The following is a 22,099-nucleotide window of genomic DNA, read 5'->3' on the forward strand; positions in this document are numbered from 1 at the left end:
ATGATAAGAAGCATTTACTTATTTTCGTTCAGACTATTCATATTGATTAGATATTGTATTGTATATAAGCAAAGATAGTTAATTTTTCAAGCAAACCAATCTACTTACATTCAACTTCCTTTTACACCTCGACAGATTTAGCAACAAATTCGTCTTCAACTGTACAAACGCTGACACATGTTCATGCGGCACCGGAGTAGTAGGCGTGGTCAACCCTTCATCGCTAATGAGGGGGTTGATCTTCTTTAGCGCGTATTGGTAGCGATGGGCCGCCTCTGAGGGACGGTTCTTGCGGTACAACATGTTCCCGTCTTCGAGGAGCTTGTTGAGGAGGATTAGCCTGGATAGGAAATGGGAGGATGTCAGCTTTAATCATCATATTCGTTTATATCGTCGTTTTGGTCATTTTCATCATATCTGTCTGATAAAATGTTTGATAAAACATGGAGTTCTCTGGTAAGATACGTTGATCAGTCTGTTGGTTGTGGTTCATGCAACTGGACCTAATACTTACGCGTCTATTAAATGAAAGCATTCCGCATAAAGTGGGCAACTTTATTTTTGAATTACTAGAATATGAAATATATTACGTATGTAGGTAATGTAATGTATTTCTGGAATAAATGTTGAAGGATGCCATACTGCAGTTTAATCAGAGGAGGCACTGGGTAGTATAGATTTGTTTTTTTTTAGGTTTCGGTAACACGAGAGACATGTATAATGCATGTACTTACATAAATTCAGGTTTTCCTGAAGCCATAACCCACGTAGTCGGACCGAGCTTGGCACCTTTTCTTAGGAAACAGTTGACGACCTGTAAACAAGTAAAAATATTGTAAATCACGCATAAATAATCATAATTTGACATTTAATGGTAATCAAAGAACAAAGAGAGAAGAAGAAGAGGCTAGTGAGCTTTTAGGGTTGGACTGGTATAGTGAAAAAAAAACCACCTGATATGAGTTCGACTATACATGCCATTAGGTCAACGACAAGAGCTAGTTTCCTGATGCTGCTTTTCTGCGTAATTAAGATAAAGATAGTTCCAATACGAATTAGGGTCCGAATTTCCGAATCAAGTCAACTTTTGGACAGTTTTTGTTTTGGATCCAAGTAATTACGCAACGCAAAGAGATAAAAATATATGCTTACAGGAACATTCCGTTGTCCAATCGCCCGGTCCAAAGGCCTCAGTCCGCTGTGGTCCACCCTCTCCAACGAGGCTCCCTTCTCCAGGAGTATTTCTACCAGCTCAGCGGATCCCCCACACGCTAAGCCTAGAGGTGTTCTGCCACTGCCGTCAGGTTGATCTGAAAAATAGTAAATTTTCATTAGTGATTGTGTACGATATTTTGCCAAAGCTTGAAGAAAGTGTCACTCATTCTTTTGAAGAGACGTGTAATATCACTTTCTTATGGTCGCAATTATTCCTTAAGAAAAACATATGCCCCTTACCAGTTGTCTCAATAAAAACTCAATATAAGTGATACTTTCCACGAAATTGACGCGAACATTTAGGTACTATAAATATTTGCTTACCAATTGTAGCTCCTCTATCGATCAGTGCCACCATAGTTGGTATTCTGGAACGCAGGCAAGACCAGCCAAGAGCAGAAATACCATCAGCATCTACTGCATCGGGGTCAGCACCTAAAACAACAATTATTAATATTTCATCGCTGTCAGTGTGAAAACATAATTTTAATAGTAAAAATTGGTCAACGAAGTAAGATAATCTGTAATAACATAACAGAAAAAATAAGGCAAAAACAACACTCATTCATTCAACTTTCTCACAGTTTATCCCTCACAGGACAGTATGTGTCAGGTAAATGTGTTTATTGTAGGTTGTCTTACCATGCTCCAACAGCATTTCAACAACATCAACATGACCCTCAGCAGCTGCCAAAATCAATGGAATCTTTCCTCCTGACCCCATCACATCAGCTCCGGAGTCCAACAGTCTCAACACCAACGCCGTTCTTCCATTCTTAGCTGCTAAAGCTAGAGGGGATAGCTGTCGGGCGTTTAAAGAGTAGGGGGTCGCGCCTCTGATGAGAAGGGCGTCGGCGATGGCGGCGTTGCCGGTCGAGCAGGCGGCTGTGAGGGCTGTTTCACCGGTTACTGGACAGATACCATCGGGCTGGAATAAAAATAATAAGTTTAAAAAAAGCCTGGTAGATATTCAGTAAAGGTGCTTACACTAGGTACAGGTAATCTGTCATGTGTTGCAGTGATAAAAAAATAGGGCGTTTTTATCGCAGGCAAAAAGTACAGTCTACAGTACTCATACGTCGCGTAATGACGATTGTCTCTAACTGTGGAACAGGAGATGGACATCAAAATAATGCTAAAATTAACACAAGAGACAAACATGTGCAAATCTTATTACCCAGAGACAACAGATTCTCAGAATTAATATACATAAGCTAGTTTATCTTACTGTTGAGTTAGTGGTGCGAATATTTAAATCGATAAATACTTACGATTAATTCAGCGGTATCAAGCAGATACTCCACAATATCCAAATGGCCGTTCTGCGCCGCGCCAATCAACGCGTGTCTCGACCCCGGCACCACTTGCTCTATGTTATCATCGTCGAAGTCCAGTGGGTTTCGGTCATCTCGCCCCGTCTGGCAGCCAAGGAGATATATCACTGTGTCTCTGTGGCCATTCTTGGCTGCGTGCACTAGAGGAGTCTGTTCGGCTGTGTCTGTGTGGCTTAGTGATGCACCTAAAACAGAAGGGTCATTATTCTCATTGTTGTAAAAGGATTTAGAGAGGTAGGAAGTGAATATACATTGGCAACCATCGAATAGACCCTCAAAGGAACTGCAGGAAAATTGTTACGCGTATTGTGCGCTTCAACAATGTTATTTAGTTATGATGATAAACAAATAAATCAACTTTGGTTACAATATTTAAGTTTTTTTTAATTATAGTGTCAAATCACCAAAAAACATTTCTTACCAGCTGCTATAAGCCTTCTGGCAACATCAGTATGACCCCTTTGGCACGCCAAAGAGAGCGCCGTACATCCCTGTGAGTTTGTCATCTCAAGATCAGCGCCAAACTCCAGTAAGAGAGCAACCATGGCCAAGATCCCTTGGTAGGAGTACATGCAAAGCAAAGGAGCATTTCCAAGACAATCCGTAATTTGATTGGGAGAACCACCCGCAAGCAGCATTAGTCTTGAAACTTTAACATTCGGCGTGTAAATGTTTCTTAAATTGGCGATTGATTCACCAACATTGGCAGAACTGCTCGCAACCAAATTCGCTTGCAAATCCCTAGGACATAACCCTAATTGTGCAGGGCCCAGATTTCTGTACATATGGGCTTTTAGAATGTGATGTCCCAGTTCCATGGACTTCTCTGGATCTAAAGGTGCTTGTACTCTAGCCAATCGGAAAGCAATTCCGCAGTGCCCTGCTCTTAAATCGCAAAGGAATTTAGGGCTTTCATTGTCATCTCGACGCATCAGCCATTCCCTGAAGGATGGATGGAAGAACATGTACGTGTTGTCGATCCTTTTCACTAAAAAGTCTGCCAGACTGTCGAATCTATGGCAGAACTCGTCCCAAGGAAGGAATTTGTCAACTAACAGCGAATTCACTGAATAGTATATCTCTACTAATGTCAGCGGGTATAACGCAGCCAAGCACACGCTCAGTATGTGGGTGACCTTTTCAAATGACTGCACTGTAGGGAATCTTAAATTGAACTGCAGTAAAAATATCTGCGCTAAAGATATTGGCACCACTTTGTAATTCGTTGACTTAACAACGATATGGCTTTTTTCGAGGAGATCTAGTATTAACTTTAGGAACAGAAATGATCCTTGGCTAAGATGTAAAACGTACTGCGCGAACTTCATCACTGAGTTATGTACGCCTTCCATCTTTCCTGTCGAGCATTTGATGTTTGTTTCTATTATTGGTGCATTTTGTACTCTCATATTAAAGTATTCCAGTAAATCTTTGTGTACATTTTCTGAATCGTCTAAACTTAGTCTTGTGTAAGGCAGCTGCTTGGTCAATTCGATGAATTGGGTTCTTACTGTAGCTACAACCTTAAGCCATTGAGGCATTTCTGTCACATGCTTAGCCAGGAACGATGCTATCGTGTGTCCATGGTCCGGCCTATGGTATTCGGCTTCACAAAGTCCATCAATGAGTACTATACTATTCGATCTGTCTATGCTTCCGTTCCTCCTTAGTATTATGAGTGGTTCTATGATTCCCCTCATGAATGCCAGATCGGGGTCTGCTATGCACTCCTTCAATGAAAGACAAGCTAGTAGATGTGGCTCGCTGAGTAGGTATTCTCTGTAAGCTTGGAGTCTTGGCGCTTGACAGAGTTGTGCTGCTAGGGAGTGGACGAACTCCCCGACTAAACATGTGCTGTTGTTGTCAGCCTGAAAAAAAGAAAATAAATTTAAACCACAAGTGGACACAAACAACAGTGAGACAGAAATTCAAACTAGAGGTTAGCATCTCGATTTGATTAAAGGAGTAATGACGTCATTAGAAAAAACAACCTAACCAGGACAATAATTAAATACCAGTGCGAGTACTACTGTCCTCTCGTTTGATTCTCTCTTTCGGACAGTTTTGTCTAGTATCCTATGATCACCTGTCTTGCTCGGTGGTAAGGGTCGATTGACTGGCACTGGGAAAACAGTAACAGTAAGTACTATCCGGGTTTCAGGTCCGCAGTTCTAGAAAATTGCCTACCTGACAGAAATGGTAAGCGACGACGTGCGAGGCGAGATGCGTGCACATCCCAGCAGTTAGCTCCTCGGGCAGGATCTCTCGGATGTCGGACTGCTCTCGCAACTCTTCGTAGTCGTGATTTCGTTTCCTGCCGAAGCAGGAGTACTGCACCAGTTGGAGGATTTGGGCAGTTTTGCCAGTACCTGGGCCGCCGGCGATGAGGATACCTGGAACGATATCAGTTAGTACTGTATTTCTACAGTCGAACTCTACGAAATGTAGGTAAAAAATATAATAAATAGAAATATTACATTTAGAGCAATTGCATTCAGTCTTTATGAGGATAACTCTAGAAGATTACCTAAAATTTCATCCTATAAAGCACACAGAAGAGTTCAAGTTCTTAACGTTCTCATAATTTTGGTTAGGAATAAAATGCAAAAAGGGTGTCAAAAATTATGTTGTTTCTGACTAAAAAACATAACAATAAGTTATGCAAAGTTATGTTGTTATACATAGTCGGACCAAGGTAATTCTGAATTTGGAATGATTAAACACTTAATCATTCCCACACGGGAATATCAACAGAAATGTCAATTTTCTATGAAAATATGACGTTTATTTACAATGATACACCCACAATTTTTCGTATCAAAATTGGAACAAAAATAAGTTAGACACACTTTCCTAACGGGTAATTCGACCAGTTCTACCCACATCAGGCCTATAATTACACTACTAAGACAGTAAAAACAATGCATTTACCCGAAGAACTAGACTCTAAAGCCTTCTCCATATCCTTCATCAGCCATTGCCGTCCCGAGAAGCATCCCTGATTATCCGTCGAAGGCACTTCGAAGAACAGGGGTCGCAACGTCAGTTGAGGCGAAGGGTGCACCTTCTTCAGCTCGGAAGTCGAGGATTGCTTGCTGCTGACCCTGGCGGAGCGTCGGGCGGCGGTTTTTCGGTTCTTGAAAAACCCGCTGGACATCCGCGTCAGCTCTTCTGATCTGCTGCCGTTTTGTAGTGCTGGAATTTAATTTAGATTTTAAGACTGAGTTTTTTGATCATCACACATACTTGTGTATAATAATTACCTAAAAAAAAACAGTTAAATAAATAACACTCTGGTAGTAAAAGAGGGACTATTGGAAATTCTCAAAGGTGGTAGAACTCAACTTATAACATTAGACAAAATAAATATTCCCCAATTATATGAACATAGCTGACATTAGTGTTCTTTTAATAATCTTTGAATTGGGATTAACTAGACTTAGAGTCTTTTTCAACTAGCTAGATTGGATCTTATTAAAAACATTGTCTAAAATTATCCCACCTGTTCAGAGTTTTCTTCCCACTTGATGGTTAATTAGCTTAAGTCATAAAATGACCTAAAGAATCAAAACTATTCTTGAGGTCAAAATGTTGTTATTTAAAAAGGGACAACGACCTACTGAAGACCACATGACCACTTGTTCTTAAGTACATTATTTCAGGGTAGGAGAAGAATATAAGTCAATCAAAACTTACTGTTAACCGAGTGTCGCCTGCTGCCTGGGCTGGAGGAGGAACAATTGCTGGCAGCCGACAATGACATGGAAGCCAGAGAGCCAAGGGAATCTCGGCCGAGTGGTGTCGCCGCTTCTACCTCTGACGAACCCGTCAACGTTGATACCTGGAAGGAAGATGTTGCTATTAACCTCGTAAGGCCCAATGTGCATTACAATGTAGGTACACTCGGTTTTAATCTAATTAGTAAGTAAGTTAATATTCTTTATTGTGCACCATGCAGTTAAAAATAGACAGAAAATGAAAAACACTTCAATATTACGTAACAACAGGCGGTCTTATCGCTAAGAAGCGATCTCTTCCAGACAACATTTGGGTAGCAGGAAACTATGAACTTACAACATTGAAACGGGTAGTGCCGATATACATATAATTCAACAAAATGAACACGCAAACAATATAATACATACCTACATACTAATAAAATAAATACATACATACATACATATTACATATATTACACAATCATAAATAAAGGCAAGTTAAAGCATTAGAACCTTTCATAAACCAAATAAAATAGCATTTATTTTGGTTTATTGCTTTCTCAAACAAACGGTATTCACTAACTTCATACTAAGACACATACTTACATATTATATTCATACATATATTCTTTCATACTAAGTTACCTACTATACAGCAGGGTGCAAATAGGAAATTTTTGGAGATTGAATTCTGTTGGATGATGTTGGAGATGAAGTTAGCTTATTAAAACGTAACGTAACGAGCAATACAAAAAGTTGCAGAAACTAGGTAAAACAAGAGATTCTGAAACTTTGTATGTCGAAACTAAAGAGGTGTTCACTGTTCAATCACACTGAAGGAGTCTTCAGTGTGGAAGTGAAAGGGAGTCCTTTAGTATACGCGGATGTAGAGAGCGATAAAGCTTACGATCGACCCTGAAGTGTGTACTTTTGATATCCCGAGAAAGGTATGTGATCACATCAGCTCGAGGGTGCAAGACCGATAGGTACTCCCGGTTGGCTAAGTTGGCTATGAATAGCTTCGCTCAGGATTTTTTTTCTAAAACTTGACTGAAAGAGAACTTACCGGGCTGGTATTATGCGACAGAGAGTGCGCGTCGAGCGAGGCCAACGATGTACAGCTATCGCGAGCCTTGTTGCGCGAGCGTCTCTCGCCCAGCAGCAGGCCCAAGCGCATGTATAGATCATTCTGACGCCGGGATTCGAAGCCTTGCTTTATGTGGCCACCTTCGTCATCTGTAGAGGAAACAATTTTAATTAGACTCTGATTACAAGAAGTGGAGGAGACAAACAACGTGCAAGCTAAAATCCAAACAAACACACATCGAGGCAGCAAAAAAAAAATGAAAAATGTAACGAAAACTAGAAATATTTAACACTAATGTCTGAAAAACACCATTATATACTGAGTTATCCTTTTCTAAATATAGCACGATAAAATAAAAATAAATTGTTTACATTCTTCTAAGTATTTTGTGCCGAAACGAACATAACTGTAATAGGGGAGAAGGTCTCCACAGCGCAATTAATATGTAATGCGATTCATGTTTTAAAAAAAAATGAGTTACGTGAGTTAAAAACAATTCAAATTAAAATGCAGACAAATATTGTAAAACAAAAACAATAATGAGTACCGAACTGTGAAAACATGCCAGTGTATATTCACAAGCTTTATATTAAACATTTTCATTCTTCATGCATATACATTATAAGGATTGTACCAACGTTTGTATACCTATACAATCGTGCTTTGTAAACAACAAAACAATAGAAATGTAGATATACATGTTTATCATTATCATCTTAAAAAAACTTAAGCATTTCTTGGGATTCTTACGTCCAAACAATGCGTTGCGTTGATCCCATATTTGGTATCATATTTTCTAATCCACCGAGTTATATGTGACTCGTATTAAATTAAGCATTGTGTTGGTTTCGCAAGACAGGAAGATAATTTCTTGTTAATTTCATGAAAGTATTGACTTCCGTTCCCACATAACTTTGTAGGAAATTCTTGGCGTTCGCTGATCCGTGGATTGGTTTTCTTCTGATAATTTCAATTAAACTGTCAATAAAGAAAAACAAAGCATCTCTTCTGGTTTTATTTAGCTCAAAATTTGCCAAAGGTAGATTAATTGAGTACATAATATTCCCATTCATAAGACATGCCTATAATCCCTATAATACATGCCTATAATATGTATGTATGTATGTATATACTTTATTGTACATAGAAATAAAAACACAGTTACAGAGTAAATTAAATACAACAAAGGCGAACTTATCCCTGTATGGGATCTCTTCCAGTTAACCTTTGAGGAAATAAAATTAAAAAGAAAAAAAATATTTTTTATAATGCCTATAATACATGCCTATAATGTTTTTACGTTTATTCACGGGCACGTTGTTTTCGTATTTATTTTACCAGTGTTTGTTTACCTTACCCAGTGTGATTGTTCTGTTCTGAATCATTAATAAATAAAGTACTGTAGTTTTAATTCTATCTTCGCAACCCTTTTCTTGTTCAGTTATTAGTTGCATAACTTCACATCTAACAAGATTAGCGAGCTACGTCACAAAACCACCAGATCAGGTGCGGATCGAATGACGGCAACCCGATCCAAGGATCCTCAGGAAGGCTGCTGCGGTGGCGTGTAACCCACACTGCGGAAGCGCGTGGGATAGTTACCATTTTACATGTACGAACGGATTTCTACGGTTGGTTTTTATCTTCCATCGTGTCATTACTTTCGGACTTAGTTAAAATGAGAACGAATAAAAGCGCCAAAATCTTTGGGATAGCCACGAAAGTACCCTAATGTCAACTTTAATACGTGATTCCACTTACTTCCAATGATTTTGGTCCTGTATTGCGAAATTCATTCCAAGAACAGGTAAGCCAGCTCATGAAAATCAGTGAAGACTAACTTTGAGATGATACTCGGTTCTACGCATTATACGTAAATTTCTTTTTCTTTGCAAAAAAAAAAATCCTAGTACAAACAAAGGCTTAGGCCGCCTGTTGTTGGTTAGTTGTTCATGATAAATTGCTGTTTTTAATCATGTTTTCTCATTAATATTATTCTCTTTATTTATTTTTGATCTTAGGCTAGTTCATTTATAATATAAATATAAAATACAATAACACTCACAAAATAATAAAAATATGTATGTGTATAAAATATATTATTAAAGGCTAGACTTTCCTGTCTGAAGAAATAACTATAACACCGATTATTTATACCAAAAATACCAGACTTATTCAAGCAGTTCTTGCAGAAATTGTATGATTAACTTGTCACGAAATAAGGTTCAAAGTGTGAATGAAAATAAATTGTATAAGTGTCACAACATCAAAGTACTCGCCGCTTCTACTTATCAGAAAATCTATTGTTACAGTTCACCGAAATGGTAAACAAATAAACATCAATGCTTCATGGAAAAATCTGAGATCCCTGAGAAACGCTGCAGTTTACAATGTTAGCGGAGAAAGGAATCAAGTTGCTAGACTTAAATTGCAGCGGTCTTCTTGTTTGCTTACGTGGTGTGTAAAAGTTTATTAATAGTATACCTACTCATTAATTTCAAACGTTAACGTAACAACGGACTAATGTAAAAGCAGGCGCAGCGGCGGAAAGCGCCGCCCTAATTTCGAAACGTAATAAATATAAGAGCCTCGGCAGAGAGTACCATTTCGTACCATTTGGCGCTGAAACTCTAGGTCCGTGGTCCCAGCGCGCACAAGTTTTTTGCAGAAATCGCGAAGCGTCTGGTTGACGCAACTGGTAACCGAAGAGCTGGCTTCCTCGCACAACGTATCAGTATTGCGATAGAACGAGGAAATACCGCCAACATCCTTGGTACAATGCCTCAAGGGCCTATTTTAGATTTAAGCTAGTTATAGTAATTCTCTGTATATTGTGATTGTAAATAAATAATTGTTCTCACGTAAAAACGTTAGTTATTGCTAACAAGATGGGTGGTATTGTAATAAGACTAAAAATGTATTGAATACAAGACAAACTTGTTTTAATCCACTTTTAAATACTTCACGTGCTTTTGCATTAATTACAAGTCATTTAATACATTGTGTTTATAAACATGGTAATCAACCGCATCACAACAACTTTGGATTACTAGTATTTATAATTTACGCAAATGAAATTCTTACCCATTTATGAAACTTTGTAAACTTAATTGCGCCTCTTCTACGCTACAATATAGCCAATAAGGCGCTTTTGCGATAGAGATGCAAGTAGAAATCGTCCTTACGGATAAGACAATCAGGACACCTTTTGTCTGCAAACATCACATTAATTAGAGGCACGTCATAGCGCCATATGGTTTCAGATTACCATAGAAATGCGACGTCGGCAAGCTATTGCTACAGCGGCAATGGGCGGTGCAGTGGTTTATTAGATCCTTGAGCTTATATCATGAGAGATAATCAAGAAATGGATGTGGTTTACAGGTTTTCTACAGAGTAATTTTGTGAAGGGTGTATATCTGCCCGATTCGAAGAATGAGATACGATAACGATAAGTTCTGGTTTAGATAAGTTCTCATTTAGATATCGTCTGTATGTCGTATAATTTACAGAAGCAGCTCGATTCGGGCAACCAATGTCACTTTGACGTTAGAAATATCGTAGATAGATCTTATTAAGATCACAGCGGAATCGAAATAAACGTCAGTTTTGACATGTCGTTTAGTTATCTATCTTTTAAACATCTTTCCAAGATCTTAAACGTGTCTTAATCATTCTTCGAATCGGGCACTATGTAGGTCGTACTGTGTATCTTTTAGTATGGACTTAGCCGAATTGTACGAGACAAAGAGAGGTATATTTATATATACCTGTATATTATAGAGGTATGGGCATTGTGAATATCATCTCGCTTTGTGTCGTAAGGCACAGCACAGCGGATGTCATTCCAGATCTAGAGCAGAGCGCAACTGGGGAAGTACCTTACAGAAAACCGCAGCTAAATAACACTAGACCCTACTCATAGCGTTGTGTTCCTGCCGGTGAGTACCTAAGGTTGCCAGAGCTCAGCGAGGGTGCGGAGTGTTAGGGTCGGCAACGCTCATGTAACTCCTCTGGAGCTGCAGGCGTACATAGGCTACGGAGACTGCTTACCATCAGGCGGGCCGCCGACGTAGTATAAAAAAAGACAACAGATTATTTGTTCGTTTTTGAGTTTGGCCCATAGTAAAAGTTATTCAGTGTGGTTTGACCTATAATAAGTTGTACAATACTACAGACCCAAGTCATCGTAGTATTCCTATCTAATTATCGCATTTGGTTTTAGTATGGGCAAATGAGTCCTTTCAAAGTGATTTTACTCATTTTCAGTTAATTTAGGGTCGGTATCAAACCGTGTGTCACAATTAAACAGTTCGCTAAATTTGATTGTATGGGAAGTCCCATAATTATCTGAGTGACGTCAGTCCGTCAACTGTGGTTGGTGTAACCAGCCATTAATCAATTATTATTATTAAGTTTCACCGAAACCGAAAATGTAACTTGTTGTCTTGATCCTTACGATTTAAAAAACAAAATTATTGTAGATTTACCTGTTATATGGGAATCTTTTTATTAAGTTGGACATTATTTTAATTAACGTGATACGATATTTGAGTTACAGTCGAATAAATATGTTTATATTTTTTCACCTAATTGCAATGGAGTAAAGTGAAGAAATGTATAAATATTTATGAACTAGACTGTACAAGGCATCTTGACAAACGAAATCTTACCATACATAGATTTGAACAATCTTCGCATTATAATCTCTGCCAGCGAACTATACACACTGGATACACGGGAACGAGTCTAGAAAAACCACTGTCTCCCACGACATCAGTGTCATTGCCTTCTGGAACGGTCATGCCATCTTCAGCCTTCATCCAACGTAATAAGACATCGAAAATCGTCCTGGTATTATATTCTTACTGATGTTCGAACGCAGACGATCGTAAGGTTCAGAAAAACCAGTATAAATGATGAGCTTGATATAGGTAATAACTATAGTGTATTAGGAGTTCTCGCTTTACTGGAGACTATGGCCCGTGCGGTGGACAAGGATTTGTAATGAATCCTCCCTGGTGATTATGGGAACAATCAAGACAATTCCACAATTGAAAATGTACTCTGTTACATATACTATAAGATATAATTTTGTGAAAAGGTATTTAATGTTTAAGTGTCATATCCATTTGTATGTGATATTGCAATGTTGTATGATTCTCATTCCTGAAGTGTTTTTCTTCGGAGATCTCTGAAATGCTCTGGAACTTTTCATACTGGTATGATACCCGTTTTAAAGCGTTATTATAATAATGAGTAATTGCTCAGTTGTTAAACTAATTGAAGAATATTAAAAGATAAGTACCTTGACTTCATTGTACGGTTAAGGGGCAAAAACTTGAGTTAATTTTAGTAATCTTCTCGTCTCGTCTCTTGAAATATTTTGACACTAACAAATAGCAGACTGTTTTATATTAGATGTTTTATATAATATCTTTACACCACACGCTAGACAACGTCCATAATGTGTTTATTTGGGGTCGCCGTCATCGAAAACGATGAGGAGGACTATATATAAATATATAAAAAAAAACTAAAAAGCGCTGGTAGCCTAGCGGTAAGAGCATGCGTCATTCAATCTGGAGGCCGCGGGTTCAAACGTCGACTCGTACCAATCAGTTTTTCGGAACTTATGCACGATATAAGTACATATATCATTTGATTTGATTTTACCAGTCACTTTTCGGAGACCGAAAACATCGCGAAGAAAACCGGTCTAATTTCAATAAGGCCTAGCATAACTAACATAACATAAAAAAAATATTATTAACTCAGAAATAATTACGAAAATTACACAGACACATTGAATTCAATAAATTAAACATGTGTTAGGAAGTAACATCAAATTAAAGTGACATGTAGCATGCTGTAACTTTCTACAAGCGCTTGTAAACCATTCTTAAACATTACAAAACTTATTTATTATAAAGCTTCAACTAATACTTCATATTTGAGTAGATTTGTCTCTACGCGGGAAACCCCGTAGGATCTTGTAAGTGTCAAAAAGAAAGATTACTCTATGGCCCTGTAATGTGTCAAAGAATTATGGAAAAAGTCATTACTTGTTTTGTAACTTGAGAAAAGGTGAATAATTTTATTATTTAATATATACCTAAGTCATAATTTATTGATGTACATACCAGAAACGTGTGAGCTGTGTGCTATAAATATAAATAATAATTCATCCTATATATGTCCCACTGCTGGGCACAGGCTTGCTCTGATGCGCGAAAGGGCTTGGACTATAGTCCCCATGCTAGCGCAATGGATGGACAGATTGGGGACCTCACATACAGATTAGCCTATGAGGCCGTCAATGTCAACAGAAACTGTCATTTTAGTATCTAGGACATAAAACTTAAGAAAGCACTGATTAAAATAAATTAATTTTGTTACAAATAGTATTATAATAACATGTAAACACTAACTGTCAACAGGACTAATTATATACTTAGTTAAGGCTAAACTTAGTTAACACAATCTCCAAATATAGAGATTATAACTGAGTGCAGACTGTACCTCAATAAAAACAAAACACTGAAATAAACAGATTAAATTAAAAAAATAATATTTTTTTTAAGTATGTGTCGGTAGGCAGGTAGGCTCATGTGCTAATAATTTAGATGTATCTTGTGTATTATATATTACGTAACTACCTACTTACGCACAGATAAACAGCTTATATTAAGCGCTCTTACGGTCAATTATAGATTATCACATACTAATAATATGCCACGTAAGTTGTCTTATGAAATGTCTACCTAACATATACTTTACTACATATACTGTACTTGATGCAGTTTTTACCTGTGGAAACTTACTGCTCACTGATTCTATTTCGCAAACTATTTTGTTACTCTAGCTGTAAGTTTTCCTAAGAAATGAAATTAATAAAATATTACAGAACGGAGATTAAATTATATACTTTATTTTTAGTATATGTATGTATATATTTTCTCAATTTCTGTATCTGTTTTCTATGTAGTGTGCAATAAAGAATTTTATTATTATTATTATTATATTAGGTATGTAAATGCATTGAGGACTATACGAGGATTTGCATTTTTATTGAGGCGGGAAGGAGGTGTTTGTGTACGTGTGTGTGTGTTATCTTCCATACTTATGTAATTTCCGATTTAGTTGTAGATTTCTGTAAAGAACTTGTGATATAATTTGACAAAAGCTCATAAATATTGTCAGTGAAATAAGTGGCTGTGAAACAGACAGTGTGACACTCTGGCAATAGAATTTCATATAACATTGCCGGCCTTGTCCGTAAATATTTATTTTCAAATCATTTTAACACTCAACACTCGCACGTCGTAATCATGATGTCCAAATCAATGATTCACTTGTCGCATCTCACGATTTACAGGTCAGCAAAAAAACAAGACAATGCTTCGCCTCATGTCTAGCAGAAGCCATCACGATTTTACAGTGAAAGCTGCCAGTATTTTAACCCTGTGATTCATTTAAAAAAGAAAAACAAGTTATTATTTTTTTAAGTATTTTTTATTTGTATTCTTTAAGTAGTCAGAGAGCGCTGGTGGCCTAGCGGTAAGAGCGTGCGACTTGTAAACCGAAGGTCACGGGTTCAAAACCCGGCTCGTACCAATGAGTTTTTCGGAACTTATGTACGACATATCATTTGATATTTACCAGTCGCGTTTCGGCGAAGGAAAACAGTGAGGAAACCGGATTAATCCCAACAAGGCCTAGTTTACCCACTGGGTTGGAAGGTCAGATGGCAGTCGCTTTCGTAAAAACTAGTGCCTAGGCCAAATCTTGGGATTAGTTGTCAAGCGGACCCCAGGCTCCCATGAGCCGTGGCAAAATGCCGGGACAACGCGAGGAAGAAGATTCTTTAAGTAGTCACACTTGGTAGTGGCCGGATGGTCTAGTGGTGGATTTTATAGCCGCGCAAGCTGAAGATGCCGCTCGGTCACTTTGTCTTTAATAAATATAAATTAATTTCACTTTATTATTTATAAGAAATTTGGTTTGGGGTGTTGCCTGTTGGTTATATAAACAAAATAACATTATTTTAAGCTTTTGAGAGAAAACTTTGGCACAGCCCTTATGCACAGCGCAACATTAATAATAATCTTATCACCTCTGCATACATATTTGTATGTCAGGGTGTTCCGCTTATAATTTTGTTGACTGTACATTTGGACTTTTTTGCTTATTAGTTTGATTACAGACAGACAGTTTGTAAAAGATACGATAACAAATACAGTTAACAACAGACTGAATATCAAAACGATATGTTCACATGGCAAATCTTCTCTTCGGCTGAGGTTATGTGAAAATCGATTATGTTTAACATCAATAGTATAATCTTTGCATACATTGAAAGTTAAACTACTGCCAAAAGTCTCTACACTGTAGAGCGCTCAACTCAAGTTAATTGTTTCCGACGTGGGCGTTAGTGGTTATTATTTACGATACGACGGTTTTACTGTCCGTCTGTCTTTACCGACGTGTCTCCTTAAATGCCGGAGGTTGAGTAATACCATTTGTCAAGACCTGTGTCTTGTTCTTAATCGGTTATTTAACTGTGTGTTAAATTTTATGTGTATAATTTATGGAAATGACCAAAATCAGGAGTTGTTAACCTAAAAGTGCGGCTAGCTTTTAATCTTCCAAGGAACCCATTTAGCTCTTGCATTAAATGATGAAAAAAAAAATCTCTCGGAACAAATGATGCTCCCTAATGAAAGTTAAAGAATAAAGTAAATATTTATTTCAAGAATTTGCCATTACAAAAGCAGCAGTACATTGATCCTCACACTAGGCTCAGGCTGTAACGTGGAAATCACAGAGAAATATCGAAATGGTGCGGTTCTTACTTTAACAGAATATATTATTGTTAAAGCTAAATTATATATAAGATTTTTTTAATTATATGACTAACTAATAAACTAAGTGCAAAGACAGTTAAAAAGGCCTCAGTAGGTTGTATGTAAGTGAAAGTGTTTATGTGAGGGTATGTGTGTATGTACGTGAGTATATATGTATGAATATGTGCGTGTGAATAACTACGGAACGTGTGAGAAAAGAAAAGTAGCTGTATAAGTTATTCATCTTTTGGCAGTAGACGCAATTGAATATTGTCGTCTACTACAGTCATTTCAAAATATCCTCTAACTCATCATAGTTCCAAGAAAATAGTAGGGGTTGGATATGTCTTTTTGCTTCAGTTAAGTTACAATGCCTTATGTCGCAGATTTTTACTAATTTATTATATAAATGCGGAAAGAGATAAGCCGAGAATCTCATAGCAAAAGCAGTTTAACAAAGGGTTTAGGAATTTTTTAAACTCTTTTTAGTATCATGTCTTTTTGATTACGCTGACGACAGACCATATTGTGTACGTAAAGGTGACAGTCCATTTCCAACTGCAGCTGCACTACCGTTGCGACATTACTGGTGCGACATTACTGCAGCGGCCGACTGCTGCTGCTTGCGGCGTGCAGTCGCGGCAGCGTTCGTCAGTTGACTGTCAATGTCAATGAGTTATGAATAATGTCACTGTCAGACGTATAAATAAAATTACTGATTTACTTATTTGTATATTTTACGAGAAGAAGTAAGTGACGATAATGCTACATTGTATACGAAAATGAAGAACAGATTTGCCTTTCTACAAGAATCACAGTCAGTCCAAGGCAGTTACGCAATATTATTAAAAACCAGATATTGAATTGTGATCGTTTGTATGCCGATTAAATAAATAGCAATTTAACTTCAAATCGAAGAAATACAACCAAATTACTCGAATGAAATTAATGCAGAGGAGAAAATATTTCTTAACTTAAGGTAAGTTAACATTTTGAAATTATCTTCCCCATCCTCTTGACTAAATGCGTGACCACCGCGCACACAGCAACCCGACGAGAGCGGGACTCATGTTGCTCGTGATGGATACGGTGTACGCTGGTTTGCAAAGAGATTCGTGGGTTTCGGAGATGGCAATGCGACACGTAAGAATAAATTCTCCAATGTAGACGTTCAGTGTTAGTAAAATATTACACATTTATCTTTCCGAGTTTTCATATTAAGCCAATTTTACTTTCTTTAGGTACCTAACAGTGAAAAATAAATGAATAAATTGCTTTGTAAGAGCTATAATTGCGCAATTTACACTTAATATTGTCCAGTGTCCTATTTCAAACTGAAGCACAAATTTAAATCTTATAATGGCTCTTGTGTTGCAGGTGTCCATAGGCGACGGCACTCGTGGTCGGGGCAGATACAGTGTATGACTAGACCTTATAAAACTTGACGGGCGAGACAAGAAATCCTTTATGAAGAAAGCTATTTACGTCAGCCAAGGGGCTGATAGAAAGAATTTTGAATAAATTAATCGGAATAATACATATTTTCCTCGTGTTGAAGTGATGAAAAAATTTCGTGTTGCACTCTGTAGCAAAGTTTATTTAACTCTCATTCCTTGGATCCCCGCAACTGTCAATAAAATTTTACTTTTAAAACCGTTGTCACTTCTCTCGTGGTTCAATTTTGTAATCTTTCTTATGATTGAGTATCCATATGCTACCATGTGTTAAACAACAACTTTGCCATTTATAATACATGGTAATACAACTTACTGATTCCTCCTTTAGCTCAGGAATGGCTTTGCTATGACAAAGTGAAAAAGTGTCACCATAAACGAGTTAAACGATATTATACACCGTGGGCTGGTAAAACTTGATAATTTTTAAATTTGTATTCTTAATCTCATTTAGAGACCAAAATATCATACAAAGTTTTCTGAAATCGGTCTTCTTTTAGAGAAAACGCCTTTTTGACTGGGGCGCTGTCTCTATGTGACTTGGTTTAGTTAGACATACCTTCTGACAAACATTACTGAACTAAAAAGAACACTCGCAAATTTGATCTATAGATGAATTAAGAAAACTTTACTTCTTCGTTGTGGTGTTTTTTTTTCGCCAAGATGTAAAAAGAAATAACGTGTTGTGTGCAGAAAATTTCTTTTTTATCGGCTAAAAGAAAAAAGAATTTTTTTTTGCCGAATTTGACTAAACATTTTTTTGCTCCTCAGGAATGCGTGCTTAAAATCTGCCAGGTTTTACCAACCCACGATGTATATAATATGATATTACGACACTTTCACATTTTATCACGCCAAATTCACTGTGCCACGGTATGGTCAGCGAGCATTCAGTAATTAATCCTGTTAAATGCGAGAATCACTTAAACTTTCGGTCGGTGGCAAACAAGTATACGCGCCGCCTGGTGGCAAGCAGTCACCGTAGCCTAAGCACGCCTCCAACTCCAGAAGTGATACATGCGCGTTGCCGACCCTTTAAAAGCCTGTACACTTCTTTTTTGAAGAACCCATACTGTAGACCCTCGGCAGGAAGCTCAAACTACAGTCGGAGCGCCCGGGGGAGGAAATTCCTCAAAAGCCGCACAATGCGCGACCATTGTGGCCAGTAAAAAAAATTGATCTACTATTATGGTTTCGTAGTATCCTAACACAAATACAGAAGATACAGAGTAAGCTATTTCATTCGAAACATTTTCTACTTTAATTCCGAAATCTATGGATAAGTCAGAGAGAAAGAGGAGAGAGAGGAAATTGCATACGACCACCCCGTTCAGTCTTAGAATCATCAGAGAAATATTATATTGTCACATTTGTATGCTGTGTGTACATGATTGTATGATGAATAACAGTTATTATACCTACATCGATCTTTTTCTAACATATAAGTGCGTCCTGTAATTTAGTAGTACATAGTAGTAGTAAAACTCTTAATTGTACAAAAATGAAAACAAAACAGGAAAAAAACACTCATCATTAGTACAAATGCGAACTAGTTTTCCAGTTTTTTCACTATCAGTCACGTAAATAATTTATATATACATACATACATAGCTCCTATCTACTTATTGCCTACCATGAAAATCTTAATTTGAAAATCGTATATTTGCCTCTCTATCGCTCTTGCCCTTTCGAGCTTACAGCTGACCTCGGAAAAGTACGAAAAAATGAAAGCACAGTTTATTTAATGAATTGATCAGGAAACATTAAAAAAAAACAATAAGAGCCACGCCAGGATACAGAGGGCCTACCGCGAAACACAGAAACTATCGGGGTTGTTTATCCGCGGGTGTAATAAACTCCTTAGAATGTAGTGGTTATATCCTCTTAGCTTAGAGCTACTAATATCTGTGACTAAAGACATTTCTGTACAGGTGAAAGATTTGACGTGCGGCACGCAGCTGCAGTTGCGCTCCAAACACTAAAAATCGCCATGCTACGTGCAGTCGGTCTTGTCATCATTTTACTATGGAATTTGACAATAACACTGACGCATTCAGGCCGCTGCAGTAATGTCGGAGCAGTAGTGCAGCTGCGGTCGGAAATACGTTAAAATTACCATATTACGGGCAGTCGGTACCGTCATTGATTTTACTATGGAAATTGACAATAACACCGACGCGTTCAGGCCGCTGCAGTAATGTGGGAGCAGTAGTGCAGCTGCGGTCAGAAATGGACTGTCACCTTAAAGGGAAGCACGCAGTAAAAACAATCTACGAACACTTAAGACGTGCGCTTTAATGAAAAGTTCAGAAGTAGAATACCGTCGGGGGAGTCCCAGGCAGACCTTCAGAACTGCTCTTTGTGCTCGCTCTAAAATGATTAAAGTTGATTTAGCAGAACCAACCCAAGCGAGTACACAATAACTTAAAACGGAATGACACAGAGCCAAATATACAACTCTAAGCAGGTTAGTATCCGCAACCTCCCGTCAAAGTTTCATAGTGTATACAAGTTTGCGGACCCTACCAGACGTAGCTGAAATATGTTTTTGAAAGTTAAGGTTCTCGTCGACTATACCGCCTAAGTATCTGAGTGAACTGGTTCTATTTATACCGTCACAGGGGCACGCAGAGGTTTGAGAGGTAGGCGGTGTTGTACAAGTGTGTTATGTGTTACGGTGTTATTCCTTCAATACTCTTTATTTCCTAGCGACTATTTCCGAAAAATCAAGAAATGGTTGTTCAAGATTCGTTTTGAAAGACATATCCAACGATACCGGTGCGGTATTGGGTTAAAACAAAAAAAAAAATTGTGTACTTTTTTTTTTACCGTTTTGTCGCCATGCGAGATTTATGTATCCATGCCAAATTGCAGCTTTGTAGCACTTAAGATCCTGTGATCGTAAGTGCTAGAAAGCTCTCATGCTCTGTAGCAAAGCCGGGGACGGACATGGCGAAACTATAAAGGTTCCTAGTTGACCACAGAACCCTAAAAATGACAGTTTTTTTCTTTAGCCTTCTCTCTTGAGTCTACTATTAAAAAAACTATGTCTAAACTGGCTGACTTTTTTTTATCGACACATAATACGAGCGATCACCTGCTCTATCAAGCATGAGAGGGCGGTACTCGATACTACACCCATTACATCACTACACATCACATTGTATTCAGTGACAACCTAATCAGCATTAAAATGTGAAGGTTAGACTACATCAAACGATATTCAACCCTGCGTCAATGGTGTTAAGTTTAATTTCAAAGTAAGTTTGCTTGCGGGGTATTTTTTTTTAATTCTGACAAAACTGATGATCATTCTTCTTAATAATAAGTAGGAAATACATTGATTATTTTATTTCAATTGCCAATACATATAAAATGGAGTTCGAGACAGAACACATGATAATTTTCATATATAAATGATGATTTGATAAAGATATTCTTTTATGTTTTGTAACGATAAGATACCAATATCAATGTTTAGTGTTTACATAAAATAAACGTACAGAACCCTCCAAGTGAACAATATAGTCGTTATTTACCACTTTTTATATGCTTTTATGTCATAGGAATGGTTCGCTGGGCAATGCCAAGGTCGGTTATGGCTTTTGATAAAAAATGTCATAGACAATAGTTTTTTTTTGATGGATAGGGACTCGTTTTTTATAAAGTTTGATGGATGGTGACACGAATTAAGGACGTGACGAAGTGTACGAAATTTAAATTAGTTTTTTTATTCGTTTCTTATCAGGGCTTATTCATAAAGCATGGGCAAGAAAAAATCGGGCGACTCTCATCTTTGTACCTCCTTATAGGCGGTAAAACAACTTTATCAGTAGAAAAACGCGCGAATTTTAAATTTTCCATGGGACGGTTACCCTTTGCGCCTACATGTTTTAAATTTGCCGCTTTTTTCTACTGACGGAAATGGCTTGACAGTACTTGGTGCTTGTTTACGTTGAAATTTAAATATGTAACGTCCATTTCCGTATATATGGGTAAGATTTATGAGTTTATGACTAACACATTTTTAAATCTGTAGATATTTTTAATATAATTTTGCACAGACTTTGCAGTCGGAAAGTGTGAAAGTGCCACCGTTTCCCCTTAAATTCCTATAAAAATATGACGTTTGTAGTGGCATTTTGACACATTGTTCCGTCAAAAGACTGCAGGATTATAACTTAGACTATACTTACTCCGACCACCGGGGCTGACAAAAGGGTCATCAACACAGTTACTAATCGAAATATGGTTTGAGAAATACCATTTCTACAGTTAATATACAAATTGGATTATAACTAGCTTCTGTCCGCGACTTCGTCTACGTGGAGTGATGATGATAATTGATAAAAACTATCCTATCTCATTCCTCGGGCCGCAAACTATCTCCGGTTCAGGTACTCAGATTCAAATATATATATTGATAAAATTTAGTATTTTACAT

The 22,099-nt window shown here is 37.5% G+C and overlaps 2 protein-coding genes across 5 annotated transcripts in view; one reads left to right on the top strand and one right to left on the bottom strand.

The window, feature by feature from the left end:
• LOC133522655 (activator of 90 kDa heat shock protein ATPase homolog 1) overlaps positions 1-20,167 on the top strand; it is a 47,240-nt gene extending 27,073 nt beyond the window's left edge. Inside the window, exon 5 of the transcript XR_009800098.1 lies at positions 20,158-20,167. The gene's annotated coding sequence lies outside the window, so the exon portion shown is untranslated. The remainder of the gene's footprint in view (positions 1-20,157) is intronic.
• Positions 1-22,099, bottom strand: part of LOC133522653 (protein TANC2) — a 262,748-nt gene that overhangs the window by 1,973 nt on the left and 238,676 nt on the right. For all 4 annotated transcript variants that reach the window (XM_061858041.1, XM_061858040.1, XM_061858042.1 and 1 more), the window contains 11 exons: positions 7,335-7,504; positions 6,246-6,390; positions 5,481-5,744; positions 4,737-4,942; positions 2,971-4,417; positions 2,487-2,734; positions 1,858-2,143; positions 1,540-1,650; positions 1,153-1,310; positions 735-814; positions 109-340 (listed from right to left, as the gene is read on the bottom strand). In XM_061858041.1, the coding sequence (XP_061714025.1) occupies positions 109-340; positions 735-814; positions 1,153-1,310; positions 1,540-1,650; positions 1,858-2,143; positions 2,487-2,734; positions 2,971-4,417; positions 4,737-4,942; positions 5,481-5,744; positions 6,246-6,390; positions 7,335-7,504 (3,347 nt within the window). The remainder of the gene's footprint in view (positions 1-108; positions 341-734; positions 815-1,152; positions 1,311-1,539; positions 1,651-1,857; positions 2,144-2,486; positions 2,735-2,970; positions 4,418-4,736; positions 4,943-5,480; positions 5,745-6,245; positions 6,391-7,334; positions 7,505-22,099) is intronic.

The sequence above is a fragment of the Cydia pomonella genome, chromosome 11 (assembly GCF_033807575.1).
Source record: "Cydia pomonella isolate Wapato2018A chromosome 11, ilCydPomo1, whole genome shotgun sequence".
NCBI lineage: Eukaryota > Metazoa > Arthropoda > Insecta > Lepidoptera > Tortricidae > Cydia > Cydia pomonella.